Here is a 25,402-nt window from a genome sequence, read left to right as displayed (position 1 = left end):
GCTCCCGCTCGCTGATTGGCCCAACGCCTCCTCCCTCCCGCCAATCGCGTTGAAGGAAGGAGGAGATTTTTCCCCACGCGGTCATTCACCCCTTGGCTCCGCCCTCGCGGCAGCCAATAGGAGCGCGCGTTGCCATGGCAGCGGCGTGGGGGCGGCAGCCAATGGGAGGGCGCGATATTGAGGCCGGCCGGAGTGAAGGCGGCGGGATGGTGAGAGCGCTGAGGGCGGGCCTGAGGGGCTCGGGAGCGGGGAGGGGCGGTGGAAGGGCTGTCAGGGGACGGCGAGGGCGCTGAGGGCACTCAGAAGCTCCGAGGGGACTGCGAGGGGGCTCGGAAACTCTGGGGTTGTGAGGGGGCTGAGCCGGTGCCGCCGCCCTGACCCCCCCTTGTACCGTGCCGAGGCCTCCGGCTTTAAGAAGTCGTCGCTGGGAGCTGCGTCCCAGAGGAAGAAGGCGAGTCCCAAGCTGGAGCTGCCGGAGGAGCAGCAGCGGGAGATCCGCGAGGCCTTCGAGCTCTTCGACACCGACGGCAGCGGCAGCATCGATGTCAAGGAGCTGAAGGTCGGGGTTTCCCTGGAAGCCCAGAGTGACCGAGGTTGTAAGAGAACAGGGCCGTGAATGCCAAAATAACCTTAAACAGCACAGGAGTCTCCTGGGTTTCTCCCCTCCTCCCTCCAGCATAAAACCTGGTGGGCAAAAAGCACATTTTTCTCTTGATTTGCAGCTCTTTACTGCTCTTATCCAGAGTGTTTGAGGCCAGGCTGCCCCAAAATTCATGAGTGATTCTGTGCTTTCAGTCCCAACTCCTTCTCTGTTCATAAAACATCAAAAAAAGGGGTTGTGCACATTAAAAAAGTGTGGGGGGGGGGTTTCCCCTCTTGTCTTGGAGAGGATTTAATGCTTCTTTATTCTTATTATTCCTGTTGTTGCTGTTGTTATTATTGTTGTTATTAAAATTATCCCGGCTGTGGAATCCACCAATGTTCCTCATTTTCATCCTTTTGTTCATTGCCAAACCCTTCTGATCCCTCCCCAGCCCAGCCCTTGGGGAAGAACAGTCATCAATAAATTAGGACTGACTTTGCTGCCAGAATTTGTCCTTCCCATTCTTCACGTGGATGTCCCAGATGCTCCCCGAGGCCCCAGGGAGGAGATCTGGTTTCAAACCTGCTGCTTGGCCCTTTACCAAAGGAGGAAAACATTTCCCCACCGAGATTTTATCACCAGAATGAAAAATAAACCTCTTCAAATTCCCTGTGCTTGACCAGCTTGAGGTGGTGAGAGTGTGTGTAGGGAATTCCTGGGTTAGCTGGAGGACAATTCCGGAATGGGAATGTTTAGATCCCTGTTTCCTGTGTCCCTTGAGTGCAGAGCAGCCCCGCTCTCAGCCTGCCCCTGTTTTCCTGGAGCCACGGAACGTTTGGCCACGATGTGGCAGGAAGTTCACCGCTTCCCCCCTCTCCCGTGGTTCTGTTGATGGTTTTTGTAGGGTTTATAACTCATTTTGTCCTTCCAGGTGGCCATGAGGGCCCTGGGGTTTGAACCTAAGAAAGAAGAGATCAAGAAAATGATCTCAGACATGGATAAGGAAGGGACAGGAAAAATCGGCTTCCATGACTTCCTGGCAGTGATGACACAGAGAATGGTATGGATGTTTTACAGGTCCAAACAAAGGGAATTCTGAAGTGGCTGAGGGCCTTTTATCTCATTAAAGGGAGATTAAAGCACTGCTTTAATCCTAACAATTAAACATGTCAAAGTTGGGGTAGTCCCTGTCCTGGGCTCTCTCGTTTTTCAGGGGAAAATTAAAATCACGATCTCATGAACAAGTTTCTTTGACAACCAGAGGGGATTTTTGTGTTTGAAAAAAGGGGAAAAGGTTCTGCTCCCAGATGGAAACCAGCTCTGAGCTGCAGGAAGCTGTTGGAGTGTTGATGTCTGGCACGGGGGTGTTTCCTTTCCTTGAATTCTAATTTACAGAATAAATCTCTGCTTTGAAAAATATTTTAAAAAACCCAGATATTTAATAGCAGAACATCCTGATAGTGAAATCCCAAAGACATCTGGATAGCCAGGATGGAAAAAAATCCCTGAAAGCCTGAAATTCTGGAATTATGGCTGTGTCTCTGTTTCCTCTCAGCTTTTATGTGTAATTCCTGCTGGCTGGGCTCCTCTGGGTTTGTTCCCAAGGGTTTCTCAGTCCATCAAATCAGTTATAACTTTATTTTCAGTGCCACCTACAACACAACCACTCCTCTCTTACCTTAAACTCATTCCTTCTTCCTTAAGGCTGAAAAAGATTCCAAAGAGGAGATTCTCAAAGCTTTCAAACTCTTTGATGATGATGAAACTGGAAAAATCTCTTTCAAAAACCTCAAACATGTGGCCAAAGAATTGGGGGAGAACCTCACAGATGAAGAGCTGCAGGTTTGGACCTGGTGTTTGGGGGATCTTTATGCTGGAGCTGGGAGGGAAATCCTCCCTGTGCTGGTAGGAAGGGAGGAATTTCTGGCAGTCTGGGGGTTTTGAGGTCAGGGATGGGATGAGGCCACGTGGATGTAGGAATGGGATCCTCAGGTTGCAGTTTTGTGGAGCTGCAGGGATGTGAAAGGAATGACTCTGCTCCAAGCCCTTTGTTTCCCCCAGGACATTTCCTGGAGTATTTCCTGCTCAGGGTTCTGTGTAAATACACCCAGCAAAGCAGATTCTAGGAAATATTTTGTCTGAGGTTGAGCCACCACTGTCCCCTCCAGCACAGCTCAAGAGTGGCTCTAACTCTGAATGAACCCAAACCCCTCCTAACTGCTGCCCCCAAATCTCTTGCAGGAGATGATTGATGAGGCAGATCGGGATGGGGATGGGGAAGTGAGCGAGCAGGAATTCCTGAGGATCATGAAGAAAACCAGCCTTTACTGAAGCCCAGTGGGATTCATTCCTTTGCACTTGTGTGCATTCCTTGGGTGGGGGCCTCACTTTTGTAGTGTCTTGGTTTCTTTGGAGGCAGCAGAAAATGCAGGTCAGTTCTGTTTGAAGCTTTTTGTTTAGAAGTTTTAAAGGTGTTTGGGAGCAGTTTGCACCACCCTGTTTGCAGGCAGCAGGTGGCTGCTGGTTGTGATGTTTACACTCCTTTAAATACACAAATCACATTCGTGTGACCAAATCCAGACCCTTTTCTGACTGACAAAATAGGTCAGAATGGTTCTAGTTTGGTCAAGAGATGACTCAAAACCAGACAGTGTAAATCTCTTGTGCAATGTAAACCTGTTTGGGGTTTATGTCTTGGTTTGGGCCCTACAGTGAACTCTTTTTATGACATATTTGCAGGGACCAGCTTTTTAGAACCTGTTTTATGGGGATTATCCCTTCCCTCCCTTTTTTAGGGCATTCTTTAAACTCAAACAAAAAATAAACTGCTGTAACTTTCCTTGTGTTCAGTTCACATGGCTGGAGGAATCTTTGCAGAAGGACATTCCCAGTGCTGTGCTGGGAGCTCTGTGTGCTCGCAGGGAGGCTCAGAGGCTGCACATGGGGTTGGATTTTAAATAAAGTGTCTTATTTTAAGCCATCAGAGTTGTGGAAAGAGTTTAGATCCCCACTCTGCCAAAAGAAAGATGTGGCCAGGCTGGAGAGGATCTAGAGAAAGGCCACAGAGATGAGCCAAAGCCTGGGGAGCTCCCAGGTGAGGAAAGGCTGAGAGAAGTGAGGTTGTTCAGCCTTGGGAAAATGAGAATTAGGGGAGACCTTGTCATCATGTTTGGTATTTGAAGGGTGGCTACAAAGGAGGTGGAAACTCCCTTTTCATGAGGAATCATGGAAAAGACAAGGGATAATGGGTACAGGGTATTCCTGGGGAGGTTCTGAATGGGCACCAGAGGACTTTGTACAGTGAGAAAAGTGTTGGAAGGGGTGGATTCCCCACGCTGGGGCACTTGAGGGCTCATCAGGACAGGCTGCTGGGCCACCTTGTCCAGACAGCATTTTTACCAGGAAAGGTTGGACCAGGTGAGCCTTGAGGTCCTTCCAACCTGGAATTCCCTGGTTCTATTCATGCAGGAGAACAGTGTCACCTCTTCCCACCAGAGCTGGCTGGGGACACGGGGTTGGTCCTGCTGCTCTCACGGATGTCACATTCCTGCTCCAGTCTGGGTCCTGACAGATCCCAGCAAAACAGGGGGGTTGGTGCTGGGGGTTTCTTCCTGTGTCATTTTCCCAGCTGACCCGGAGGGAAAGGCAGAGACAGAAGCACAATTCAGGATCCAGTAGAAGCATCAGGTTTTATTTGGTAGCAGAACTGGGTTCCTTCCTTTGGCCACAATTCAGTGCTCTGAGGGAGGGGCGTGGGGAGCAGCTGAATCTGAGCCCTGTGCAAGCCTGGCTCCTGCCTGGCCTAAAGCTGAGGGAGGGCAGGCATGGATGGGATATTGGGATGGAATTCCTTCCCTGGGAGGGTGGGCAGGCCCTGGCACAGGGTGCCCAGAGCAGCTGTGGCTGCCCCTGGATCCCTGGCAGTGCCCAAGGCCAGGCTGGACATTGGGGCTGGGAGCAGCCTGGGACAGTGGGAGGTGTCCCTGCCCGTGGGCAGAGATTGGAACTGGATGGGCTTTAAGGTCCTTCCAACCCAAACCATTCCACGATTCCATGGCAGCTCCCAGCCCAGCTCCCGCCAGTTTGAGACGTGTCCTTGGCAGAACACAACAGCTCCAGGATTCCCCCTCCTCAGCAGCCAGCAGAGGTCTGGGGGCAGAGCTGCTGAGTGCCATTTTCCTGCTGCTGTGTGAAAGGAGAAGGACAATCCGTGCAAGGGGAGCTGGGTGCCTTTGGGCCGTTCAGGCCAGCCGGAGCACTTCCCGGACCATTTTCCCGACGCCGTCGTGGATGGCGTGGATGGGGGCGTTGCACATGAAGGCGCTGGTGGTCACCAGCCGGTTCCTGGCGTCCACGTGCACCTCGGTGACCTGGCTGTTCACGTGTCTGCAGCCCAGCTCCTTCATGGCCTCAGCAGTCTTGGCATAGGGCCACCTGCAAGGGAGCAGGGAATAAAAGCCTGGAGTGGGGAACGTGTCCCACACACGGTGGTTTGGTGAGAGCCTGGAGTGCAAAGTCTGTGGTCACTGCACAAAATCTGTTCAGTAGGAGCCCAATCTTTTCCTGCCCGAGGAGTTTCTCCAGGACTATCCAACAGGAAAACCTCCTGCTCAAACGAGTTAAAAATCTGAAGTAAAGCCAAAATAAAACCTGAAGTTCCACTACGGGTGTTTTTCTACCCAATTCTGCCCACTCCAGTGTTCCTGTTTATAGAATCCCAGGATGGTTTGGGTGAAAAGAGACCTTAAAGCTCATCCCATTCCACCCCTGCCATGGGCAGGGACACCTTCCACTATCCCAGGTTGGTCCAAGCCCTGTCCAACCTGGCCTTGGACACTGCCAGGGATGCAGGGGCAGCCACAGCTTCCCTGGACAACAATTAGATTTAGGTTTGGGGTGGGGATTTTTTCGCCTGCCCATTCCTTGGAGGATGGAAGAGTTTCACTCCCTCCCTCTCTTAACACCCCAAGCCTTGTGCAGCCACCCTGCTCCTGCCTTGGATCTGCTTAACTTGGAGTCAGCAAAGGTTCATCCTACCCTGGGTCAGTGAGGCATCAGGGAGGCAAATATTTAACTCAAAATAATAAATTCCATTTAAATTAGTTTAAAATAAAGTTTCTTATCTGGAGCCATCAGAGCTGTGGAAACAAGTCACAAAAATGCAAACAGATCTGGTGTTGGACCATTCCTTCTGCTCTGCTGAGAAATGATTAAATGAGGCTTCCAGAGTTTCTGCTTTTCCCTCCTAAGTCCCCAAAGGGGCCGGAGTTCCTGAAGGCCTCACTGGAGGCAGCAGAGCCGAGTTCTCAGAGCTAATGTTCAGCCAACAGAGAGGCCAGGAGCCCTGGCCAGGCTGCTGGGGACTTTGGGGGGCCCTGATGGGATTGGCATCAAGCCCCGGGTCACTCACTGCTCGCACTCCGTGTCGTGCCCCACGGTCACCTCGCAGCCCGGGAAGATTTTGGCTGCCAGCACTGGGGAGATGCAGCACAGCCCGATGGGTTTGTGGGCAGCGTGGAAGGCCCGCAGGACGTCCTCCACCTCCTTGGAGATGCTGCAGTTCTTGCCCTGGGTGGCCCAAGTGCTCAGGTTTTTTGCCACCCCGAAGCCACCTGAGGAAAGAGAAGCAGTTTAGGCTGGAGATTATAGCCAGGGCGGGATTTTTGCTGGGTGGAATGTCAAGGTGGGTTGGATGGATGGCAGCATTTGTCCAGGGTCAATAAAAGAACTAAAACCTGAGATCCTGAACCTTTGGGAGCTGAGACATCCAAGCCCCTCCCTTGCTTCCACAGCGAACAGAAGCAGCACGGCCTCGATACTCCAGTGGGAGCTGTGCTCCACCCACAGTTCTCTCCTGGATTGTTGTGGAACACAGACACATTTTCCTTTGCCTCAATCCTTGCTCCAGGCCTCATCCATCCCCACTGGAATCCCCCAGCAGCTGAGCTTTCCACTCCTGAGCCCCAGGCTCTCCCAGAGAGGAGGAAGGGTGCTGCTGAGGGAAGGGATGGTTTTCCATCCAGTGAAAACACAGCTCTGGACAACTCGGTTTGCAGCCCTGTCCTCCTGGGATCAGCTTGGCTTTGCCACGTCCTCATCTAACTCCAAACTGGCGTGGCAGTGCCAGCAGGGATGGAACACAGCTCTGCTTCCGAGCCCGGCTTCCAGCCAGTCCCTCTCATTCCAGATTTATGGAATATCTAAGCTGTGGACAGGCAGACCCCACACATCCTACCTGGAATGATGAGGGCATCCAGCCCCTTGACATCCAGCGTAGCCAGGTCCTTGATGTTGCCTCTGGCTATCCTGGCACTTTCCACCAGGACATTGCGCTGCTCCGGTGTCGGCTGCCCCTTCGCGTGGTCCACCACGTGCATCTGGGGGATGTTGGGAGCATAAACCTCTGCCTGGAGTGAGGGGATAGGGCTGTTATCCTTCAGGAATGATGGACAAACGTGGGAAGGGCACAGGGAGTGAGTGGGAATGCTGAGGGGCTTTCTTGGGAGAGAGCTGGGAGGGAGGGAAGGAAACCTTTAGTAGTTTGTGCCCAGAACTGCTTGTTTGGGGTCTGAAGATTCCATCCATATCCCAACCAATCCCGCTTGCCAGGTGACCACCCAGAGAGCTGCTGTCCCACCACACATCCCACAGGGACAGGACTTGGGCTTTCCTCTCCCCACCTACTGTTTTCCCAAAGCCAGAGTGGTTTTTCTCTGGAAAACGCTTCCCCTTCCTTCAGCACTTTGAAGCTCACGTGTGGAAATTATGAGGGGAGGGTGAGATTTTGGGACTGTGCCACCTGTGCAGTTCTGGGCCCCACGACTGAAGAGGGATCTCAGGAACACCGAGATGTCCCGAGGAGGGGAACAGGACAGGAAGGAATGTCCCGTGAGAGCAGCCGAGGGCTCTGGAATTATCTACGTGGGAGAAAAGGAGGCTGAAGCGCAACCTGGTGGCAGCTTCCTGTGGAGAGGGAGGTGCTGAGCTCTCCCCCCTTCCAGCTGAAATATCCCGTTCCGTGCTGCTCTGTTTGCTTGGAAAAGGAGGGATTGGGATGATGCCCGAGGTGCCTCCACTAGAGGCCCCTGCCGCTCCAGGGATGAGAGCGGGATGGGCTCCGAGCCTGCTGCACTGGGACACGGCAGGAGGGACGCGGCTGCAGCAGCTCCGGGAGAGGAAGAGGCAAAATTACGCACAGTGGAAGAAAACCTCTGGACAAGGCTCATCCCGGAGCCCGACAGAGAGGGAAGGGCTGGAATGGTTTGGAACTGGGCGGGCTGGCACATGCGGGTCACCCCTGTGCCTCTGCGTTCCACAGAGCAATTCCCACTCCCAGGGGAACGGCTCCGACCCAGACACGCGGGCGGTTCACAGCTGAGTGTGATATTCCAGAGGTTTCCCTCTTTCCTTCCCCAGTCTCGCTGACTCTCCGGGCAGCTGCACCTTTTTTACCCCTCCTCAAGTTCAACTCACGAACCCCTTTCTGTTCTCTCATCCCTGGCAGTGCCCAAGGCCAGGCTGGATGGGGCTTGGAGCACCCTGGGATAGTGGAAGGTGTCCGTGCCCGTGGCAGGGGTGGAGTGGAGGAGCTTTCAAGTCCTTCCCAACCCAAACCGTTCTGGGATTCTCCGATTCTATTTTCACTCCTACCCTCTGAGGTTTTGAAAAGATGAATTTCAAGCAGCCCAAGCTGTCCTTTAAACAGAAACAGCAGGAGCGAGAAGAGGATGTGCAAGGCAAAAGCGGAGAGAGAGAAAGCATTCAGGAAAGTCTCTTGGAGAGCTTGGATGCAGAGCCCCACGCCAATCCAACAGCACAGCTGAGCAGGGATTTCCCCACACCATTCCCAACACTCCAGGCACCGCTGCTTGGCTTTTGAGGAGTTTGTCTGAGAGACGAGGAGGGGAGAGGCTGAGGAGCAGAGCCGTCAAAAGGCGCCGGAGCAGGATCCTCTTACCTGTGCCCCCTCCCGGCTCAGGTGCACCAGCACCGCCGAAGCCTCGTGGACCTCGCTGCCATCGAACACCCCGCAGCCGGCCAGCACCACGGCCACCCTCTTGGCCATGGTGCCCCGGGAGCAGCGGGGTTCCCTGGAGAGCCCCGCGCCGCTGTGAGCTCCGCTCGCCGCCTGCAGCCCTTTATAGCCGCAGCCCTCCCCCAGGAGCAGGTGGGGCCGGCAGGCTTGGGCTGGGTTTCTTGCTGGCAAGGAGGTTTTATTTCCAGTTCCACAGGCAGGGCGTGTAAATATTATTTGTTTCCTCAACTGGCTGCTCCCTTACAGATCTCCGTCCCAGCACGCTGTCTCCAGAGCAGCCCCAGCTGACGTGCTCTGCCCAACAGGGCAGCTGTGTTTTCCCTCCTCAGCTGTTGATTTTCCATTCTAGCTCAGACTAAAGCACCGAAACCTTTGCACAGGAGATGGTGTTGAAGGGAGCCTGCCCGGAGCCAGGATTCCAGCCAGTGCGTTCCCCCTGCTTTAAACCCTGCACTGCACAGGCTGCTTCAGACTTTTAACACCAACACTTCCCTTTCTGATCCTGAGTGTTCCTTCCATCAGATCCCATCTCCCAAAAGTGGATATTTCACACTTTGCTGTAGTTGTTTGCACCCTGAGTTTAGAAATTAATAAAGTCATGCAGTTGGAAGGGACCCACAAGGATCCACAAAGTCCAACTCCTGGCCCCGCACAGGGCACCCCAACAACCCCACCCTGTGCCTGTGAGAGTGCCCAAACACTTCTTGGTCTCTGGCATAACGGCATTCCTCATCAACAGCACCACCTCTCCATTTATTTAATTCCAGGGAAGTGGTGCCAGGAGTTGGTGGAGCCCTGAGCTCTGGAGGGGCCCCTGGCAGTCGGATTCAGTGTCTGGAGCTCGTTCCTCCCGCCCCGGCTCTGCTCACACGGAGATGATCCTGTACCTCTCTGTTTCAGCCCGGCCTTGGTGGAGGCTGAGAGAACAGAAAACTCCCACAACATGGCCGAGGGGTGTTTTTCAGGGGTTATTTATAAGACATGCTCCTTGGGGCTCTGTCATTTTTGGGAGAGCCATGAAGCACATCCTGTGGGTAATGGACTCGTGGCTTGGCAGGGTGGTCAGTCAGGGCAGGCCTGAGGAGGAGGCTCACTGCTGCTGCTGCTTGTGACTTCATTTATGGCATGTTTCTCCCCAAATGAGGGATTTCAGGCACCCAGCTGCTACCTGGACAAGCAGGAACAAGAAACACGTGAGCGGCCTTGCAGTCCCACTAATCCAACCCAGGCTGTGCCCCTCGGTTATTTTCACTGCCCAGAACAGGAATTAAACTGAGATATGCATGAAAAACACCCAAAGCTTTTCTCCTGCTGTTTGTTTCGCTATCTAAGGAACCCTAGCTATGCTTTAGGGCTGTATAATTTCCTCTTGCATTCAAGAACAGCTGGCTGATGTTGCAACCTGGGCAGGTAATTTCTCCTTCCTGCAGCTGCTCCGGGACCAGTCCCATCAGCGATGGGACAAAGTAGCCAGAGGCTGAGGATTTCCACAGCCTGCCTGCTGCCAACCACATCAGTTACCCCTGCCTGTCGTAAACTGGCTGGGCTGGTTCCCCTTCCTGGGATAATTGGTACAGCTGGACCAGCCAGGCTTGTTTCCTCCCCCTGGAAAAGCATCTGTCTGCATAGACACGGGAGCCCTAAAGGACCCTCTGCCCTGAAGATACGAGTGATAAATGACATTTCTCAGCTGGGTTGTTCCAGCCTGGGGGGCCGTGTCTGCCCACATCTGTAACCTGCACCAAGGTTCTAGTGAGGAGGGCAGGGAAGGGACCCTCTTCCTGAAGGGTGAGCACAGTTAAAGATAACAGGAAAGTTTGGGAGCAGTGGTAGGGATCCAGCTGGATCCAGCTGCCATCGTGCTGCAGCTGGTTTGGGGAGCTGGAGGAGCAGGGTCCTTTGGCAGCTCTGGGGTTGTTCTGGATGCTGTCACAGCTCCAACATGTCTTGGATGACCCCACAGGCCCGACTTGGAGCTCCAGCCAGTGCAGCTCCAAACCCCATTCCCAGCAGCTTTCCCGTCCTCCAGCCCTGGCTGTGGAACAGGATTTATGGGGGAGCACAGAGCAGGATCTGCTGAGGGGAACATCAGAGCTGGCTGCTGGAGGAGCTCTGCAGAGCCATCCCTGGCCAGCCCAGCAATGTCAGGGCAAAGCTCTGCTCACTGTTCTGCACCTTTTATCTGGTCAGGAGAGTGGGAATTGCTTTACCTGGAGCTGGGTCCCTCACAGGAACCGTCCCTACGCTGATCCTTCACCACAAACACAACAACAGGGGGATCAAAGCTCTGTCAGCTCTCAGAGCAGTTCTCTGACAACTCCCACCTGACCCATGGCCCAGCATGAGCCCAAGGCCGGTGTCCACTGCCTTCTGCAGCCTCCCCTCCATCCATAAACACCTTTATGCCCTGACCACAGGTTCCCGGTGGGCAGCAGCAGGAAGCTGTCCCAGCTCCTTCATGTCCCCTGGATACAATCCTGGCAGTGTCTGACGCTCTCTCCTGACCTGGAAAGCCAGCAAGGCTCCTCTGTGCGGGCTGAGCTGGATGTGGAGTGACAAATGGACAGAAGCCACCTTGAAGGGAATGGCACTGAGTCTGCCCTGCGTTTGCCCAGCTCAGGGGGCTGGTGCCAGGCATTCAGAGCTGTGACAGGGACAAACAGCGGGCCTGTGGCCAGTGTGAGGAGAAACAACTGGTCCCCAAGGAGCTGCTGGGCTTGCAGAGCACTTGTTTGCTCCAGCAAGGTGGATGCTTGCAAAAACCTTCGTTTTAACCGGTGTGATTTCCTCACTGGCAGCAGCAAAAAAGGCAGCAACAGCAATAAACCCTCAGCCTTATTTTTTCAAGTGTCTTTTTTAACAAGGGTTAATCAACAGTAAAATTAAGAGGCCCCTGGAGGGAGCTACCAGCAGCCCACGCTGACTCACAGCCCCGAATTTACGGCAGCCAGAGCTTCATTTGCATTTCCTCCCGCATGCAGAGAGCAGCGGGAACAGAAGAGGTTTGTAGGGAAAAGGGGTGGAGAGCAGGGAGGACCGGCGGCAGCGGCGATGGTTTGGTTATAAAGAGCATGGGAGGAAGGAGCGGCAGCAGTGCAGCCCTGGCCGGGGCTCCAGCGCGCAGGGATGGGCGACAGCGGGGCTGAGTCACTGCATTCCTGCATCGGGCTCCTGGGCATTTCCGCAGGTAGGGATCCCTCCTGGCACGGGACACGGGCTCGGGAAGAGCTTTCCGGGACACCCCCCTTTTCCAGGGGGGCTAAAGACGCTGTTTATCCGCAGGCTTCCCTGCCTGGGTAAAGCTTTTCGGTCCAGAGATCCCTGCGCCGGCTTCAGGAGCCAACAAAATATTTGTGTTGGCTTCCAAGGGCTGGCCTGAAGTTCTGTACTCGTTCCACGCTGGGTGGGAAGCAAATCCAAACTTTTCATAGTCACTGTAGTAAATCATCTCGATTTGGATGCGGTTTCCTGCCCTTTCCTTTTCCAGCCCTTCTCCCCGCAGCTCCGGTTTCTGCGTTCACTCCCTTTCACTTGCTCCTTCTCTGTGTTCCGTCTTCCCGGATTTTTCGGCCGGTTTTCCGTCGGCACAGGGCTGGAGGGATCATCTGCAGGGTGTGTGTGTCTGTCTGCCTTTTGTGTAGCTGGAGCCGTGGATTTTTACCTTTATCTGGCAACAGGGGAGCACTTCCAAACTCTTCCACACAATCCCAGAACGGTTTGTGTTGGAAGGGACCTTAAAGATGATCCCGTTCCACCCCCTGCCATGGGCAGGGCCACCTTCCCCTCGAGCTGGCTGCTCCAAGCCCCGTCCAACCTGACCTTGGTGGGATGGGGCATCCACAACCTCTCTGGGCAACCTCAGATGATTAATTCCAAGTTTTTTCAAACGAGGCACCCAGAACGAAGCGAGACTCTGGGCACAAACTGAGTTCCACTCCACCAGCCCCTTAGGCTTTCCTGTTTGCAGATCTTGCACTGTTATTTTTCCTCTGTCCCCTGCTCTGTCCACGCTGATTCTCTCCTGGGTTTTGGGCCGAGTTTACCAGCTCTTTGTGCTTCCCCCCTCCGTGTCCCACAGGATCTCTCTTGCTGGCCGTGCATTTCTACAGCTCCTGCAGAGCCGCCCCTCTGATCCCCAGCACCGCTCTCGGGGTCCTGCTGCTGATTTTGTCGGCTCTTCTGGCCTATGCAGGTAAGATCTGGGGCTGGCCAGGCCCAAGGCCTCCCTGCCACAGCTTTGCACGTCCAGGTCTGCTTTGCCAATGGGACACAGACCATGGCAGCCTCGCTGGACCACTCATCCCTTCTCCCAGAGGAATGTGCTGTCCAGAGCAGCTGGGGCTGCCCCTGCATCCCTGGAAGTGCCCAAAGCCAGGCTGGACATTGGGGCTTGGAGCAGCCTGGGACAGTGGAAGGTGTCCCTGCCCATGGCAGGGGTGCTGCTGGATGGGCTTTGAGGTCTCTCCCAACCCATTCCATGGCACAGCAAATTTTTCCTCTGTAGGCAAGAAAAGAAATCAATGTTTGTTTCAAACAAATGCTCTACCAGGATCTCGGAGTTTTAACACACTGAGTACACGATTTCTCTCCCAGGCTTTCTGAGAGTGCTTCCAGCATCCATGGTTGAAATGCCTGTGGGTAAATGCCAAGAGACAATGACTGCTTATCTGAGAGAAAATAATCACTGCCTAGAGCAAAATCCATACTTCCTAGAATGAATGTTGAATTATTTATCCTTTATAACTCGTAGCAATGAGAACATCAAATCCCAGAATCATCAAATCACAGCAGTGTTCAGGCTGGAAAAGACCTTAAAGATCCTCAAGTCCAACCATCAGCCAGCGCTGCCACCACGGTCCCCACTAAGCCACGTCCTCCAGTGCCACATCCACGTGTTTCCTGAACACGTCCAGGGATGGGGACTCTGCCACTGCCCTGGGCAGCTGTGCCAGGGCTGGACAACTCTTTCCATGAAGAATTTTTCCCTGATACTCAATCTAAACCTCCCCTGGCACAACTTGAGGCCATTTCCTCTTGTCCTGTTGTTTGTTCCCTGGGAGAAGAGCCTGACCCCTCCCTACAACCTCCTTCCAGGTAGTTGCAGAGTGTGGTTTTCTCCAGGATTAATCCATCATCAGGCAGGACCTGTGCTGATCCTGGCTCTGTAGTGATCCTGCTTCCCACTTTCCTGACTCCTGCTTCCCACATGCCGCTGTCTGAAATCACAGCCCTGTCTCCGTTTGCTCCCCAGGGATCCGGAGAAGCCTCAGGAATGCCTCCCTGCTGGTGTCCCTGTGCCTGACCCTCTCTGCGTTCTGGTGTGGCTACGGAGTGATCCTCGTCCTGGCAGGGCAGGGAGCGCTGGCCGAGCCGGGGGATTCCCGCGACGCCCTGCTGCCAGGCCTGGCCACCTTCACCCTGGCACTGCTCCTGGTGGCCGTGGTGGGCTTCCTCTGCGGAGAGCCCGTCCTGGCCCTGCTGGCTGCCGCCGTGTCCCTGGCCAGTGCCCATGAGGTGGCCCTGCACTACAGCTCCTCGCTCGGCCCCTCGGCCGTGGCTTGCGGTCACCTCATTGTCTGCTTGGTCGGAGGCTACTTTGCTCTGGGGAGGATCCTCTACCTCCTGACCAAAGGGAAAGTTGCCCTCCCTGGCACGGATCTCACCAAGAAAAAGGCCCAGGAGCAGAGCCAGGGCAGCGCTGGTGGCAGCAATCCCTTTGCAGCCCCCGGGCTGCTCCTGAACATGCTGTCAGCCAGTGTCTTCTGCTGCAGGCTCCTGGGGGTCACCCACAGACTCTTCCTGGGCCACGTGCCCTGGCTATGGGCAGCTGGCACTTACCAGATTGGCATCTGTGTGTTGTCCTACCGTGTAATGGACGTTCTCATGGCCACAGCCTTTGGCTTCACTTCCATCCTCCAGTTCGCTGCAGGTTACTGCCTCCTGTACCCCACCTGGCAGCCAGAGGAGCCATCTTTCCCTACCCCGTTCCTGGTGGTTTTCTCCATTCTTTTTGCTGTCTTGGCTCTTTTTCTCTCCCTTCGGAGCCCTGTGGATGGCCTGTACTTGCTGGTTTTTGTCACCTACTGCATTGCCTTGGCTTGCAGCCCCAGGGGTTTTTTTGCAGGTGGCCCCCAAGGCGTGGCAGTGGCCATTTTTGTGGCCTCAGCCTTGGTGGCTCTGATTCACCTGTACAATGTGAGGGCGAGGGCCAAGATCCCCACAGGGAAGGGCGCTGTGAAGGCCCTCCTTGCTCGCAGCAGCCTCCTGAAGCTCCGGGAAGGGCCGGACCTTCACGCTCCCTACCTGGGCTATTCCAAGTATGCAGATGCAGAAGTCCTTGCCTATGCCTGCAGTGTCCTGGCTTCTTTTGCTCTAACAACCCCAGGAGACCCCCAGGCTCCCCTTGCCACTGTTGTCATTCCATGGGTGGTGGTAGCTGGTGGGATCCTGAAGCTTCTTGGCGGCTCCGTGGCCTTTGCCCGGGGTAAAACCCTGGAGAGCAGCGCCTTCATCCTCTACGCTGTCATGTGGATCATCTGGGGCCTGACAAGGTGTGGTGGCCTCTACGGCACCACCAGAAGCTTCCACGCAGCCGTGGGCATCGTTGCCTTCATGCTCTTCAACAGCTTCGTTGTCTTCTGCTCGCTCTTCTTAAACATGGCCTGGTTCTTCTACTCCCTCACGTTCATGCTCATCGCTGTCAGCTTCCTGCTGGATGCCATCCACGCTCTTCCCACTGGATACGACATCGCTGCCACCCTCATCTTCGGGCTGGTCAGCTTTTACTGCTTCCTGGCTGCCCTTTCCAGCAGCACCTTTGAGGGCTGCTGCTTGCCCATGGGGGGGCCCGTGGTGCAGCTCAGCGGTGTCGGGGCAGGAGCGACCAAGTGCCTTCACCTGCCTGCCAGGAAAGCCTCCTCAGTCAAGAGAATTGCAGGTAAGGGAAAAACAGAGGGCAGGACGTGGGGATGGAGGGGAAATTCTGGGAGCTTTTGTAGCAGAACACTCTTAAAAGGACGTTATCCCAATCAGAGGATCACAGAATGGTTTGGGTGGGAAAGGACCTTAAAGCCCATCTTGTTCCGTGGGCAGGGACACCTTCCACTAGACCATGTTGCTCCAAGCCCTGTCCAACCTGGCCTTGATGTGGAAACCAGGATAACATGGTGACATTTTGGTGAAGTGGGCCAAGTCACAGGGGTCAGGAGCTGAGTGAAGCAGAGAATTCCCTGCTGTGTCTCCTGCACCATTTCCTTGTGTCCTCATCCGGTCTGAGATCCAGGAATCCTCCAAGCTGGGGCTGCCACCCAGAGCTTTGTACAGAGAAAGCAGAGCCAATGCTTGGTCCTTGCTCTCTCCACCTCTGGCCCAGAACCCCCCTAAATTCCAGATGTCCCCTTGGAGGAAAGCTGGGAAAATGGGAAAAGGAGAGAAGAGCACCAAATTGGCTGTGACAGCTCTGCCATGGGAATTACAGCCCTCACCTGTCACTCAGGGGCTCGTGCCCTGTTCCCATGCCAACAGATATCCTGAGGAACGGCGGGACCTGTGGCATCCCCACGGACACCGTGTACGTGCTGGTGGCCGCCTGCAACCGGCCTGACGCCGTGGAGAAGGCTCACCGGTGAGTCCTGGCACCTGGGCTGGCCTCAGGAACGTTCTAGAACTCAGAGCTGGTACTGAGTGCCGGCTACAGCACCTGCTGAGAGCAAGGCAGCTCAGCCTCGGTGGGAGCAGCAAGGTGGGGAGAAGATCCAGGTGAGGAAAGGAGGGAATTGAGCTGTGGTTGTGTTCTGGGATACTGAAGGCTGATGGAGCTGGGTAACTTGGACACCACAAGAAACCCAAACCCGTGGCAAGTGGGGTGGGGGGTTATTGTTCTTGCTTGCAGGTCCATGTTGTCACAGCAAAGCCCCTCTGGTGACAGCAGACTCTTGCTGTGAGCTGCTACCCCTCGTGTTGGTGGGGTTTCCTCAGAACTTGGGCCATTGGGATTTTTACCCACCATTCCACGAGAAGTTAAAGCCTTGATTTGGAATAGACTGATTCCATTCCTGACTGGGAATAGTCATTAATGTCCCTTCCCATCCAGTCAGTTGTTGAACAGTCCTACTTTTACTCCAGACTGGTGACCTGGGGCAGAGCCTGCACACCTTGTCTTAGCTCTACACCTCACCAAGAGTTTCTTTTCCTGGAAATTAAACCCCCATCTTACTTCCAGCCTCATCTTTTCTTCCCTCTTTTCCAGGTCCAAGCGCCAGGCTCAGGATCGCCCCATGTCCCTCTGGATTTCCAGCCTAAAGCAACTGGAACCTGCCAGGCATTTGTTCACTCCCCTCCTCTGGGACTTCATGGAGGCTGCCTGGCCATCTCCCATTAGCTTGGTCATTCCCAGAGGTGAGGAAATGCTGTTAATTCCAAGGTCTTTGGAGAGCTTTGGGTTCGAAATTCCTAAAACTGTGAACCCCTGCAACACCACGTGTTCCACGGGGATATTCCTGGTAAGATCATCGTGTTTGGACTGATGGACATCTCTAAGTGCTGTGTGACTCTGCTTGGTGCAGGTGAATGGGTGGATTTCCTGGGAATGAAGGACTCCGCCAAATACGTTGGAACCCCTCAGAGTGTGGCCATCCGCATCCCCGACTGCTCTGTCACCACACACCTCATCGACCTGGTGAGTCAGAGCACCTCAGCCCTGGTGACCAGTCCCCTTCTGTGAGAACAGGGAAGTCTGCAGGCAGCTGGGAGGAATTTTATGGCAGCAAAGAGGGAAAAAGGAGCAACCACCAGGTCAGGAAACCAGGAAAATCTCATTAACAGACACAGTTTCATTTCCAGCGTAGGACACTGTTGGAAGCACAGGCTTCTCTGAGGCTGGACTAGCTTCAGAAGGTGCAGGAAGTAGCCAGAGGAACTGTGACACCCTGAATGTTCTAGGACAGACATTGTGGGTCTTTGGCAAGTGCTGTTGCTGGAAAACAAGATGTCATTTCATGGCCATCATCACTAAACCCAAATTTGTCAGTGCTGGTCACTCAATCGCAGCTTAGTGGGACTGTAGTAGCTTGCAAAGTAGGTGCCTCACCTGGGTGAGCTCTCTTCAGAGTCACAGATGAAGTTCAGAGCTCGAGTCACCTGTTTTATCCCCAAAATCCTGCTCAGGGCTTTGATTCCCGTTTTTCTGTCACCAGGTTGGCCCCATTGTGGTCACGTCAGCCAACCCAACGGGAGAGGCCGACACGACCCACCACAACCAAGTGTATGCCAAGCTGGGAGATAAGGTAACCACGAGATGTGGGCATGGAAAAATGGAACCACTTTGTTCCCAGAAGGCAAATCAGTAGATGGTATCAGGAACCTGGGAAAGCCTCTAATTTAAGAAATCTCATGGACGCTCCTCATGCTGTTATCAAAGAGAAGGAAAATTTTAAAGCCTAGAACTTGGTGGGAAACCAAACCTCTCCTGCTTTACACAGTGTGGTTATGGCTTGGCAGTGTGAGTTGGTTCATATTCCAGCACGGGAGGATGGGAGCAATAAAAAGTTCCTTCTTGCTTACAAGCAGTCAAATCCTGGTGCCGGAATGTGCCAAGGCTCCAGCTGGAATTGGGCTGTGAGAACTCAGGGATTCCCATCTGAAGCTGGAGCTGGGCAAAAACTGGTGCCAAGCTCCAAAACATTCCTGGTTTTTAGAGCTTTCATGGAAGTGCCATGGTCGTGTCCTTTCATTGTCTTACATTGGTTTAGGTTGGAGAGCAGGGAAAGGTTCTGCCCCCCGAGGGTGCTGGGCACTGCCCAGGCTCCCCAGGGAATGGGCACGGCCCCGAGGCTGCCAGAGCTCCAGGAGCGTTTGGAAGGGTGGAACTGTTGGGGTGTCTGTGCAGGGCCAGGGGTCAGATTGATGGTCCTTGTGGATCCTTCCAGCTCAGGAGGATTCCACGATTCCACGGTTTCATTACTGAATTCTCGGGGTTTTACACTCTGTATCTTCACGGCAGCTTTATGCGAGGGCAGCTTTAAACAGGAGCTGGTGCAAATCTTCCCCCTCTAACTCCTCAGAAAGCAGAAATTCATGCACATTTTCTCTGTGGATGGGACTTTTCCAGAGCTGCTCAGCTGCTGTAAACCTGTCTGTGCTGTGCCCCTGACCTGCACCCACAGAGCTCTCCCTGTCCTCTGAAGTTCATTCCTTCCAAATCCAGCGCTGGTGCCGCTGCAGTGGGGCAGGAAGGAGCAGCACTGCCTTTGATGAGAATCATTTGCTGTGTTGAGAGGGGAAACTCTCCTTTTCCAAGGGGAATTTGGTGTGCAAATCTGTTGGTTTTAGGTGGATGCAGTTCTTTGTGGTGGCCCTTCTCCAGAGAACATTGCCTCCACCGTGGTGGACTGCACCAAGATCGACAGTGGCAACATTGGATTCTTCCGAGTCGGCATCATCCCCAAGTCTCAGGTGAAATTCAGCTGGATTTAATTTCCATTCCCTTTCTCCATCAAATGAGTTTCAACCTGGGGGTTCCTAATTCAATAAGGAAGCAGAGAAATCTGTGATAGCACGAGGAGTTATCCCAGAGTGGTGTGAGGGACAAGAGCAGAGCTCCCCGTGTCTGTCCTGATCCTGCTCCGGAGCACCTCTGTGGAGCTGGGGACTGGGCAAGGTGGGGCTGATTCATCCATGGAAAGGGCTCTGAGATCCAAGGTCATGGACCTCTGTGGGGCAGGCTCTCCATGTTCACCCATCCCAGAGACCTCTGAGTGCAGAACTGATTTGTGTCATCCCAAAACCGAGCCAGAGACTCGAAAGAGAAGATCTTGTGGAAGGTGTCCCTGCCCGTAGGGGACCTTTAAAGGTCCCTTCCAACCCATTATCTTATGATTATTTGATTATTTCAACAGCTGGAGAAGAAATCAATGCTCCCCCCTAATTCCTAACCCACTCCCAGCTGTGTTTACTCATTCCAGGTGCTGCAGATCCTGGAGCAGGTGCAGAAGAAACACCTGGTGGTCCCTACCAGTGGCACTTGCCCCACAAAAGGCTGGGAAGAGCTCCAGAGTGGTGGCCCTGCTGTGCACAACGGGGTGGGCAGAGCTGCCTTGGCGGAGCCGGGGCCGGATCCCACTCCCGATTCCAGCTGCGAGCGCCACACCCGCTTCTGACTCCGGCAGCTCCGGCAGCGCCGCGCGCGCCGGGACGTCGTCTGCTGGAAAACGCCTTTTTGGCCAAATTGGGGAATGGGAGAGGCTTCCCAGCTGCAGGGCTGATTCATTCGTCTTTCTATGGACACTGCTCAGATATCCCAGTGCGGCGCTGCCCTACAAACCACAGGCAGCCAGCAGGAACATTTTCCCTTAGGGACACTGCCAGCTTTCCCTGGAGATCAGTCACGACCAAAGCGAGCGTTCCTTCGGCGACAGGCTGGCCCCAGAGCTACAGAGCTTTATCCCTGTCACTGGGAGGGAATTCCTTGGATTTGGGGCGTGGAGTGGTGCAGAATTATGTGGCGGGGGAAAAACACTGCATGAAACTTGAATCCCACAGAATCATTTAGGTGGGAAAAGACCTTTCAAGTCCTGGAGTCCAGCTGTCCCCCCGGCACTGCCAAGGCCACCGCTGACCCATGTCCCGTGGGAGAGGAGGAGGGGAGATGTGTCCAGGTGCTGTGCTGGTGGATCCAATGGACTTGGCAAAGTGTGGGCTCGGGAGCTGGGGGTGTCTCCCGCTGTGTTTTCCTCAGAATGGAGGTCACCCATTTTTGACCCCACCTGGGAGGTCCTTCCTCTGTTGGGAGAACCCAACTCTCCAAAGAAATGCCATGGCCTGAGATGCCATTTCTGTATTTCACAGTCAGAGTCAGGGCGGAATTCCTGTTTGGATGACTCCAACAATTTATCCTTAGAGGTGCTGGAGCTTTAGGGAAGACCCTCCCTTCCCGTGTTATGAATTTCAGGAGAGCAATCTCCATGTGTTTGAGCATGCCAGGAGCTGGTCTCTTGCCTCACAGCCCAACTCTTCCCATTTCACGGCACGTTTCCTCCAGAGTGCAAATTCCATAGGATCAGAGGAAGGAATTCCAGCCACTCCAGGCAGCCATTTGTCTTCTCCAGGGGCCCAACTTCCCTGCAAACTCCTGAAAGACAGGGAAGGAGCTGGAGACCTGCTCACCTATGACCTTGCTGGCATCACTGGGACATGGTGGGATGGCTCCTGGAGTGTAGGAATGGAAGGACCTGGACTTTTTGGGAAGTACAGGCAGTGTGGAGTGGTGGCTGCTGACCAGGAGGAGTTGGGAAGGAGTCTCAAACCTTTGTGAGGTGTTTTCCTTGGCAAACACTGCAGTTATGGCTTGTTCCGCCTCCAAAAACTGCTGATCTTATTCTTACCTGACTCAGGTGCAAGGTGCTGATCAAACTCCAGCTGAAACCAAATCATTGATTTCACCTGAAGTTGTGCTGGAATTTAAGGATAAAAGTGGTGCAGTCGGAGGAGCTCAACCTCCCCGAATTCTGGCAAAGTGGGGTCTCCTCAGCTTGGCCTCACAGAGCTGGCTCTCTTCCTGCAGAGAAAATTCCGGAGAATTCAGCGTGTTCAACAGTTTTGCTGGTCTAATTCCTGTATCTCCTTGGAGTTTATTCGTACTGGTTTTTAGAAAGCAATAAAATATTTTCAACAAACAGATCTCACCCAGGGCTGTGCAATTGTGACAAAACCTTGTGGGGTAACACCTTCTGGATGTTGGGGTTCCTGGCCACACAGAATCCAAGCAGGATCTTAAGAGGGACTCAAATTGTGACACTTGCAGGGTGGGGAAGAGGAGGGAGGGAGAAGATAACGCCTCACACCAGCTTAAAAACGCCAGGGCTGAATTTCACCCCTTAATCACTAAAAAAAAAACCCTATAAACACCAAAATCCAAGGGAATGTGGTAAGAAGTGGGAATTTGGAGAGGTGCTGAGACATCACAAAGCTTTGTGGTGAGGGAAAACTGCCCTGGCTTAAACATACGAGAGGTGCTGCTGCCCTCTGCAAATAATGATTTTTTTAGTGTGGCACAAATTAAAAGAGGCTCAAAAAATGGTGTTATTCACTTGATGCTTCATCCGGATCCATTTTTCCTCTTTGTCTCCATATTTTCTGGTTTTTACTCACAGGAAATGTTGGTTCCAGCCTCAGGACGCTGGGGGAAGCATTTCTCACTTTGCTGAAGTGAGACAAGGAGAGGTTTCATTTCAGGCTTGATTTTACCCTCACTCAGCTCTCCCGAGTACCAGCAAACCGGAAAGGGACGGTTTAGGGAAAAGGAGATTTAAATGGGATCTTTCACTTAAATCAAGGCAAAAAATATTCCTATTTCCACAGTGTTGAGTTTCCCAGCATTTAAGGGAAAGCAAAACAATTTTGAAGAGAAGTGGAGAGAGGAAAAAGTTGCTGTTTTAAGTGGCAAATCCAAAACACTTCAGTCAGAAAGGGCTGAGATAAACATTTGAATATTTGGGTACTTTTGTTGAAAAATCACAGATCAAATCTATTTCGGGGTATCAACGAGAGTATTTTCATCACTAAAAGTGGAGGTTGTGGTCAAAAAGGTTGTCCAGGCCTCCTCAAGGGAGACCCTCACTGAGCCCCTCTGGTGCTGCTGAACAGGAAGGAGCTGCTCCATTCCCTGTTCCGGATTAGAGGGACACAAGGGGGTGTGGGGTCCTCAGACCTCCACCACAGGAGGAGGAAAACCACAAGAGATTTCTGTGGAACCAATTTTGGTTGCATTGTCAATGTCTCGGAGATCTTCAGGCCTGAAAGGTCACCCTGGGAGACAAAACAACCTCATGAATGGGGCTCTTTGTGAACCAGCCAACTCTCCAATCCCACTGGGGTTGGAAACAACCCGGGAAGAAGGGCTGTCCCACCTTCCTTCTGCCCTTTGTGGAGTCTAGACATCCGTGTCAATGGAAAAAAAAATTTAAAAGGATGTAAAAGAAGTGTATTTTCCAGTGGCAGGAAAAAGCCAGCTCACTCTTCGAGAATAGAGCGGTGCCATAGGGACAGGAACTGACTCAGTGCCATCACCCGGGACGTGTTGGTGGAGTGGGTGCGCCTGACTCGGGGTGGGCACAACGCTTCCGAGGAGAAGGGCGGCTTCCCAAGCACGGCTGGGGCCAAACCAGCCCAGCAGAAGCCCTGGGACATGGGCAGGAGTGTCCCTTGGCCACTTCCAACTTATGGAAACGCCAGGAACGGTGGGCTCTGGGAGGATGGGAACATCGGAATCGATGATCTTGGAGGTCTTTTCCAACCTAAGCAGTTCTATGGTTCTGTGATTCTCCTCCTGGGTTCTTTCTCCTGAAGAGTCAAAGTCTGCCTGTGGCTTGGGATGGAGTATGGGGTGGAGGAAAAGGCAGGAATAAAGTCCTGCTTAATGGGGTGATCTTCAGTCCAAGCCCAGCCCCGTGATCTTGGCAGGGTTGAGGGCGCAGCTTCTGCAGGCACTGCCACAGAGGGTTCATGTCACACTCACCTCGTTGCACTCTTCCTGCTGCTCCTCCCTTTCCCAACAACAGCCTGGGGTTATTTCTGCAAAATCACCAGATAATCAGCTCTGTCAGCAACAAAGAAACACCGTCATTCAAAATCCTGGGCCAGATCTTCAGCTGCTCCACAAAACAGATGGGATTTAACACCTGAGAGTGGCTGAGTTGTGGTGCCCAGCTGGACAACCTGCTCCAGAGCCACCCTGGAGTCCCCATATTCCTGCCAGAGGTAACACTGGATTTAGGGATGTCTGGGTGAGAGCAACTGGGCCCTGAACCAAAGCAGAAAATAACTCTGTTAAATCCCAGAATCCCAGATTGTTTGGGGTTGGAAAGGACCTCAAATCTCATCTCGTTCCCCCCCTGCCATGGGCAGGAACGCATGCCACTATCCCAGGCTTCTCCAAGCCCCGTCCAGCCTGGCCTTGGACACTTTGTCATTTGCCACACATCTCCCTCAGGATTCCTGGTGCTCCTGGAGCAGCAGCAGAGAACTTATCTCCCTGGGGAATAGATGGATTATGAACAAAATCTTGGAGGAAAAAGAAGCTTTCTGGAAATCGAATTTCTTGAGACTTAACAGCAATTAATGGGATTAATTAAATCCAGTTGTGACTCCATCGTGTTCTTCCTTTCTGCTTCCCCTCTGACTAGGAGACTTCCATCCCCTCTTTTTGCAGGACACTGCCAGCTGGGCCGGAGGGAGGAAAGGGTCTGTGGGAGCTGCATCCTTGGGCAGACACCAGTGGGTTTATGGGATCACTGGATTCCCCTGCTCCGTTCCCATGGGTGCTGTCACCTCAGCACCAGTGGGTCCCAGGAGATAACAGAGCAGTCAGGGCAGGGGGTCGTGTGGGACTGGATGGGGAGGTCTGCCCTGAACATCCAGTTCAGCAGCTCCAGTAAATACCTTGAGTGAAAATCTCATGTTAAAGGGTCAGCATTGTCAGTTCTTGTGAGAACTTTTCAGTCCTTCCTGGAAAACAGAGATCTCACTCATCTGATTATCTCTTTCTAGATAGCAAAACCCAGGAATTTCAGCAAATTGTTCTGCTCAGGCCATGAGGTGGATGTCAGGGTTGGGATAGGTGTCCTGAGAGAGGTTCAGCTGTGGAACAGTCACTGAGGTCCCTCCAGGGCCCAGGCACCTCTGAGGAACCTCGTTCTCACATCCGGCTGCAGAAGAAGATTCTTTGACCATCTCTCTGCCTTGGCTCTCGGCAGTTCTCAGGGGAACAGGGGGTTATGGTCCCATCCCAAATTTAGAGACGTCCACTGGCTTCCCTTGCTCACCCAGGTGATCGCCTTGTCGTGGGACATTTTCCACCTGAGCACTCCCATTCTCACACCCCATTTTTCATGTGACCCACCCAGCAGGAAGTAACATGGGCCTTTTATGAGGCGTTTTTGTTCTGTGAGGAGTTTCAGTAATACTCAGCTCCAGATTCCTCCCCTGACACGGCCCCAATTACTGGAAGAGCTGCAGCCTCTTCCTCATTTGACCTCCTGGGTATCCCTGCTGGTTTACTCCACAAAGTTGGTCTCTCATCTGCTGAGTTAATGTGGACTCAGGTGATCATTCCCACTGTTGTGGGCTCCAGCATGACCCTGTGCACTCAGTGAAAACTCCCTACAGGAGCAGGATGTGCCCAGGTTTCCTTTCAGGAATTATTTCGAACCCGGAGGGTGGCGGGCGGGTACCAGCAGCACCCTGACCACGCTCACCTTATCGCCTCAAAATTCCCAAAAGTCCCCAAACCACCTCTGGCATCTTGTGCCTGCAGCCTTCCCAAGGTCCCTGTTGTCCCAGCCTGGGTTATCAGATCCTACATGACCCAAGAGGTGCCACAGACCCCCATCCCCTTCCTTCCCAACCCTACAATCGCTCCAGGCCCTTCTTCCCTTGTGAAACCAACCTAGTCCTGACTGGAAGCACAGGAGTCTCTTGTGGGAATTAGAAATGGTGAAAGAAGTGAGGAATAAGGAAGGGATAAGGAAGGAGCAGACATGGAGGCTTGCTGTTGTTTTGGGAGTGAAGAAGAAACCAAGTCCAGGTGTTTGGACCGATGATCATTCCAACCTCAATGAGTCCGTGATTCTGTGGCTGCTGGGACGTGGGGCACAGGCTCCTTGGCCACCGAAACAGCTGAGCTGGGCTTTCCACAGACGTTTAATGGTGATCCTGTTCTCCATCTCACTTCCAAGACCTCGCTCCCGAAGACCTGAGGTGTGAGTCAAGGGAAGGTGGAGGCCTTGTCC

General features: G+C 53.5%; 3 protein-coding genes across 4 annotated transcripts; 2 read left to right on the top strand and 1 right to left on the bottom strand.

The window, feature by feature from the left end:
- The first annotated feature begins 134 nt into the window (after window positions 1–134).
- On the top strand, window positions 135–3,027 carry LOC138110258 (centrin-2-like). The gene is made up of 5 exons (XM_069014966.1): window positions 135–209; window positions 401–559; window positions 1,515–1,643; window positions 2,288–2,425; window positions 2,825–3,027. Exons 1-5 carry the CDS (start codon window positions 135–137, stop codon window positions 2,912–2,914), a joined length of 591 nt encoding a protein of 196 aa, XP_068871067.1. The 3' UTR covers window positions 2,915–3,027.
- Window positions 3,028–4,260: 1,233 nt separating this feature from the next.
- On the bottom strand, window positions 4,261–8,680 carry LOC138110257 (putative glutamine amidotransferase-like class 1 domain-containing protein 3B, mitochondrial). Of its 2 annotated transcripts, none has more exons than XM_069014964.1 (4): window positions 8,541–8,680; window positions 6,819–6,990; window positions 5,994–6,195; window positions 4,261–5,017 (listed from the first exon to the last, which is right to left on the bottom strand). In XM_069014964.1, the coding sequence occupies exons 1-4, from the start codon at window positions 8,646–8,648 to the stop codon at window positions 4,825–4,827; spliced, it is 675 nt and encodes a 224-aa protein (XP_068871065.1). In that variant the 5' UTR covers window positions 8,649–8,680; the 3' UTR covers window positions 4,261–4,824. The 2 variants fall into 2 exon arrangements, with proteins under 2 accessions (XP_068871065.1, XP_068871066.1); XM_069014965.1 differs by having other exon boundaries at window positions 6,819–6,986; window positions 8,541–8,555.
- A 3,044-nt stretch (window positions 8,681–11,724) lies between these two features.
- LOC138110700 (uncharacterized) lies at window positions 11,725–21,251 on the top strand. Its single transcript, XM_069015886.1, has 9 exons — window positions 11,725–11,805; window positions 12,697–12,810; window positions 13,870–15,555; window positions 16,143–16,242; window positions 16,867–17,015; window positions 17,183–17,295; window positions 17,813–17,902; window positions 18,948–19,070; window positions 19,580–21,251. The coding sequence occupies exons 1-9, from the start codon at window positions 11,745–11,747 to the stop codon at window positions 19,772–19,774; spliced, it is 2,631 nt and encodes an 876-aa protein (XP_068871987.1). The 5' UTR covers window positions 11,725–11,744; the 3' UTR covers window positions 19,775–21,251.
- The last annotated feature ends 4,151 nt before the right edge of the window (window positions 21,252–25,402 follow it).

The sequence above is a fragment of the Aphelocoma coerulescens genome, chromosome 4A (genome assembly GCF_041296385.1).
Source record: "Aphelocoma coerulescens isolate FSJ_1873_10779 chromosome 4A, UR_Acoe_1.0, whole genome shotgun sequence".
Classification (NCBI taxonomy): domain Eukaryota; kingdom Metazoa; phylum Chordata; class Aves; order Passeriformes; family Corvidae; genus Aphelocoma; species Aphelocoma coerulescens.
Note: the sequence above shows the minus strand (reverse complement) of the source record. Positions and strands in the feature narration are given on the sequence as shown.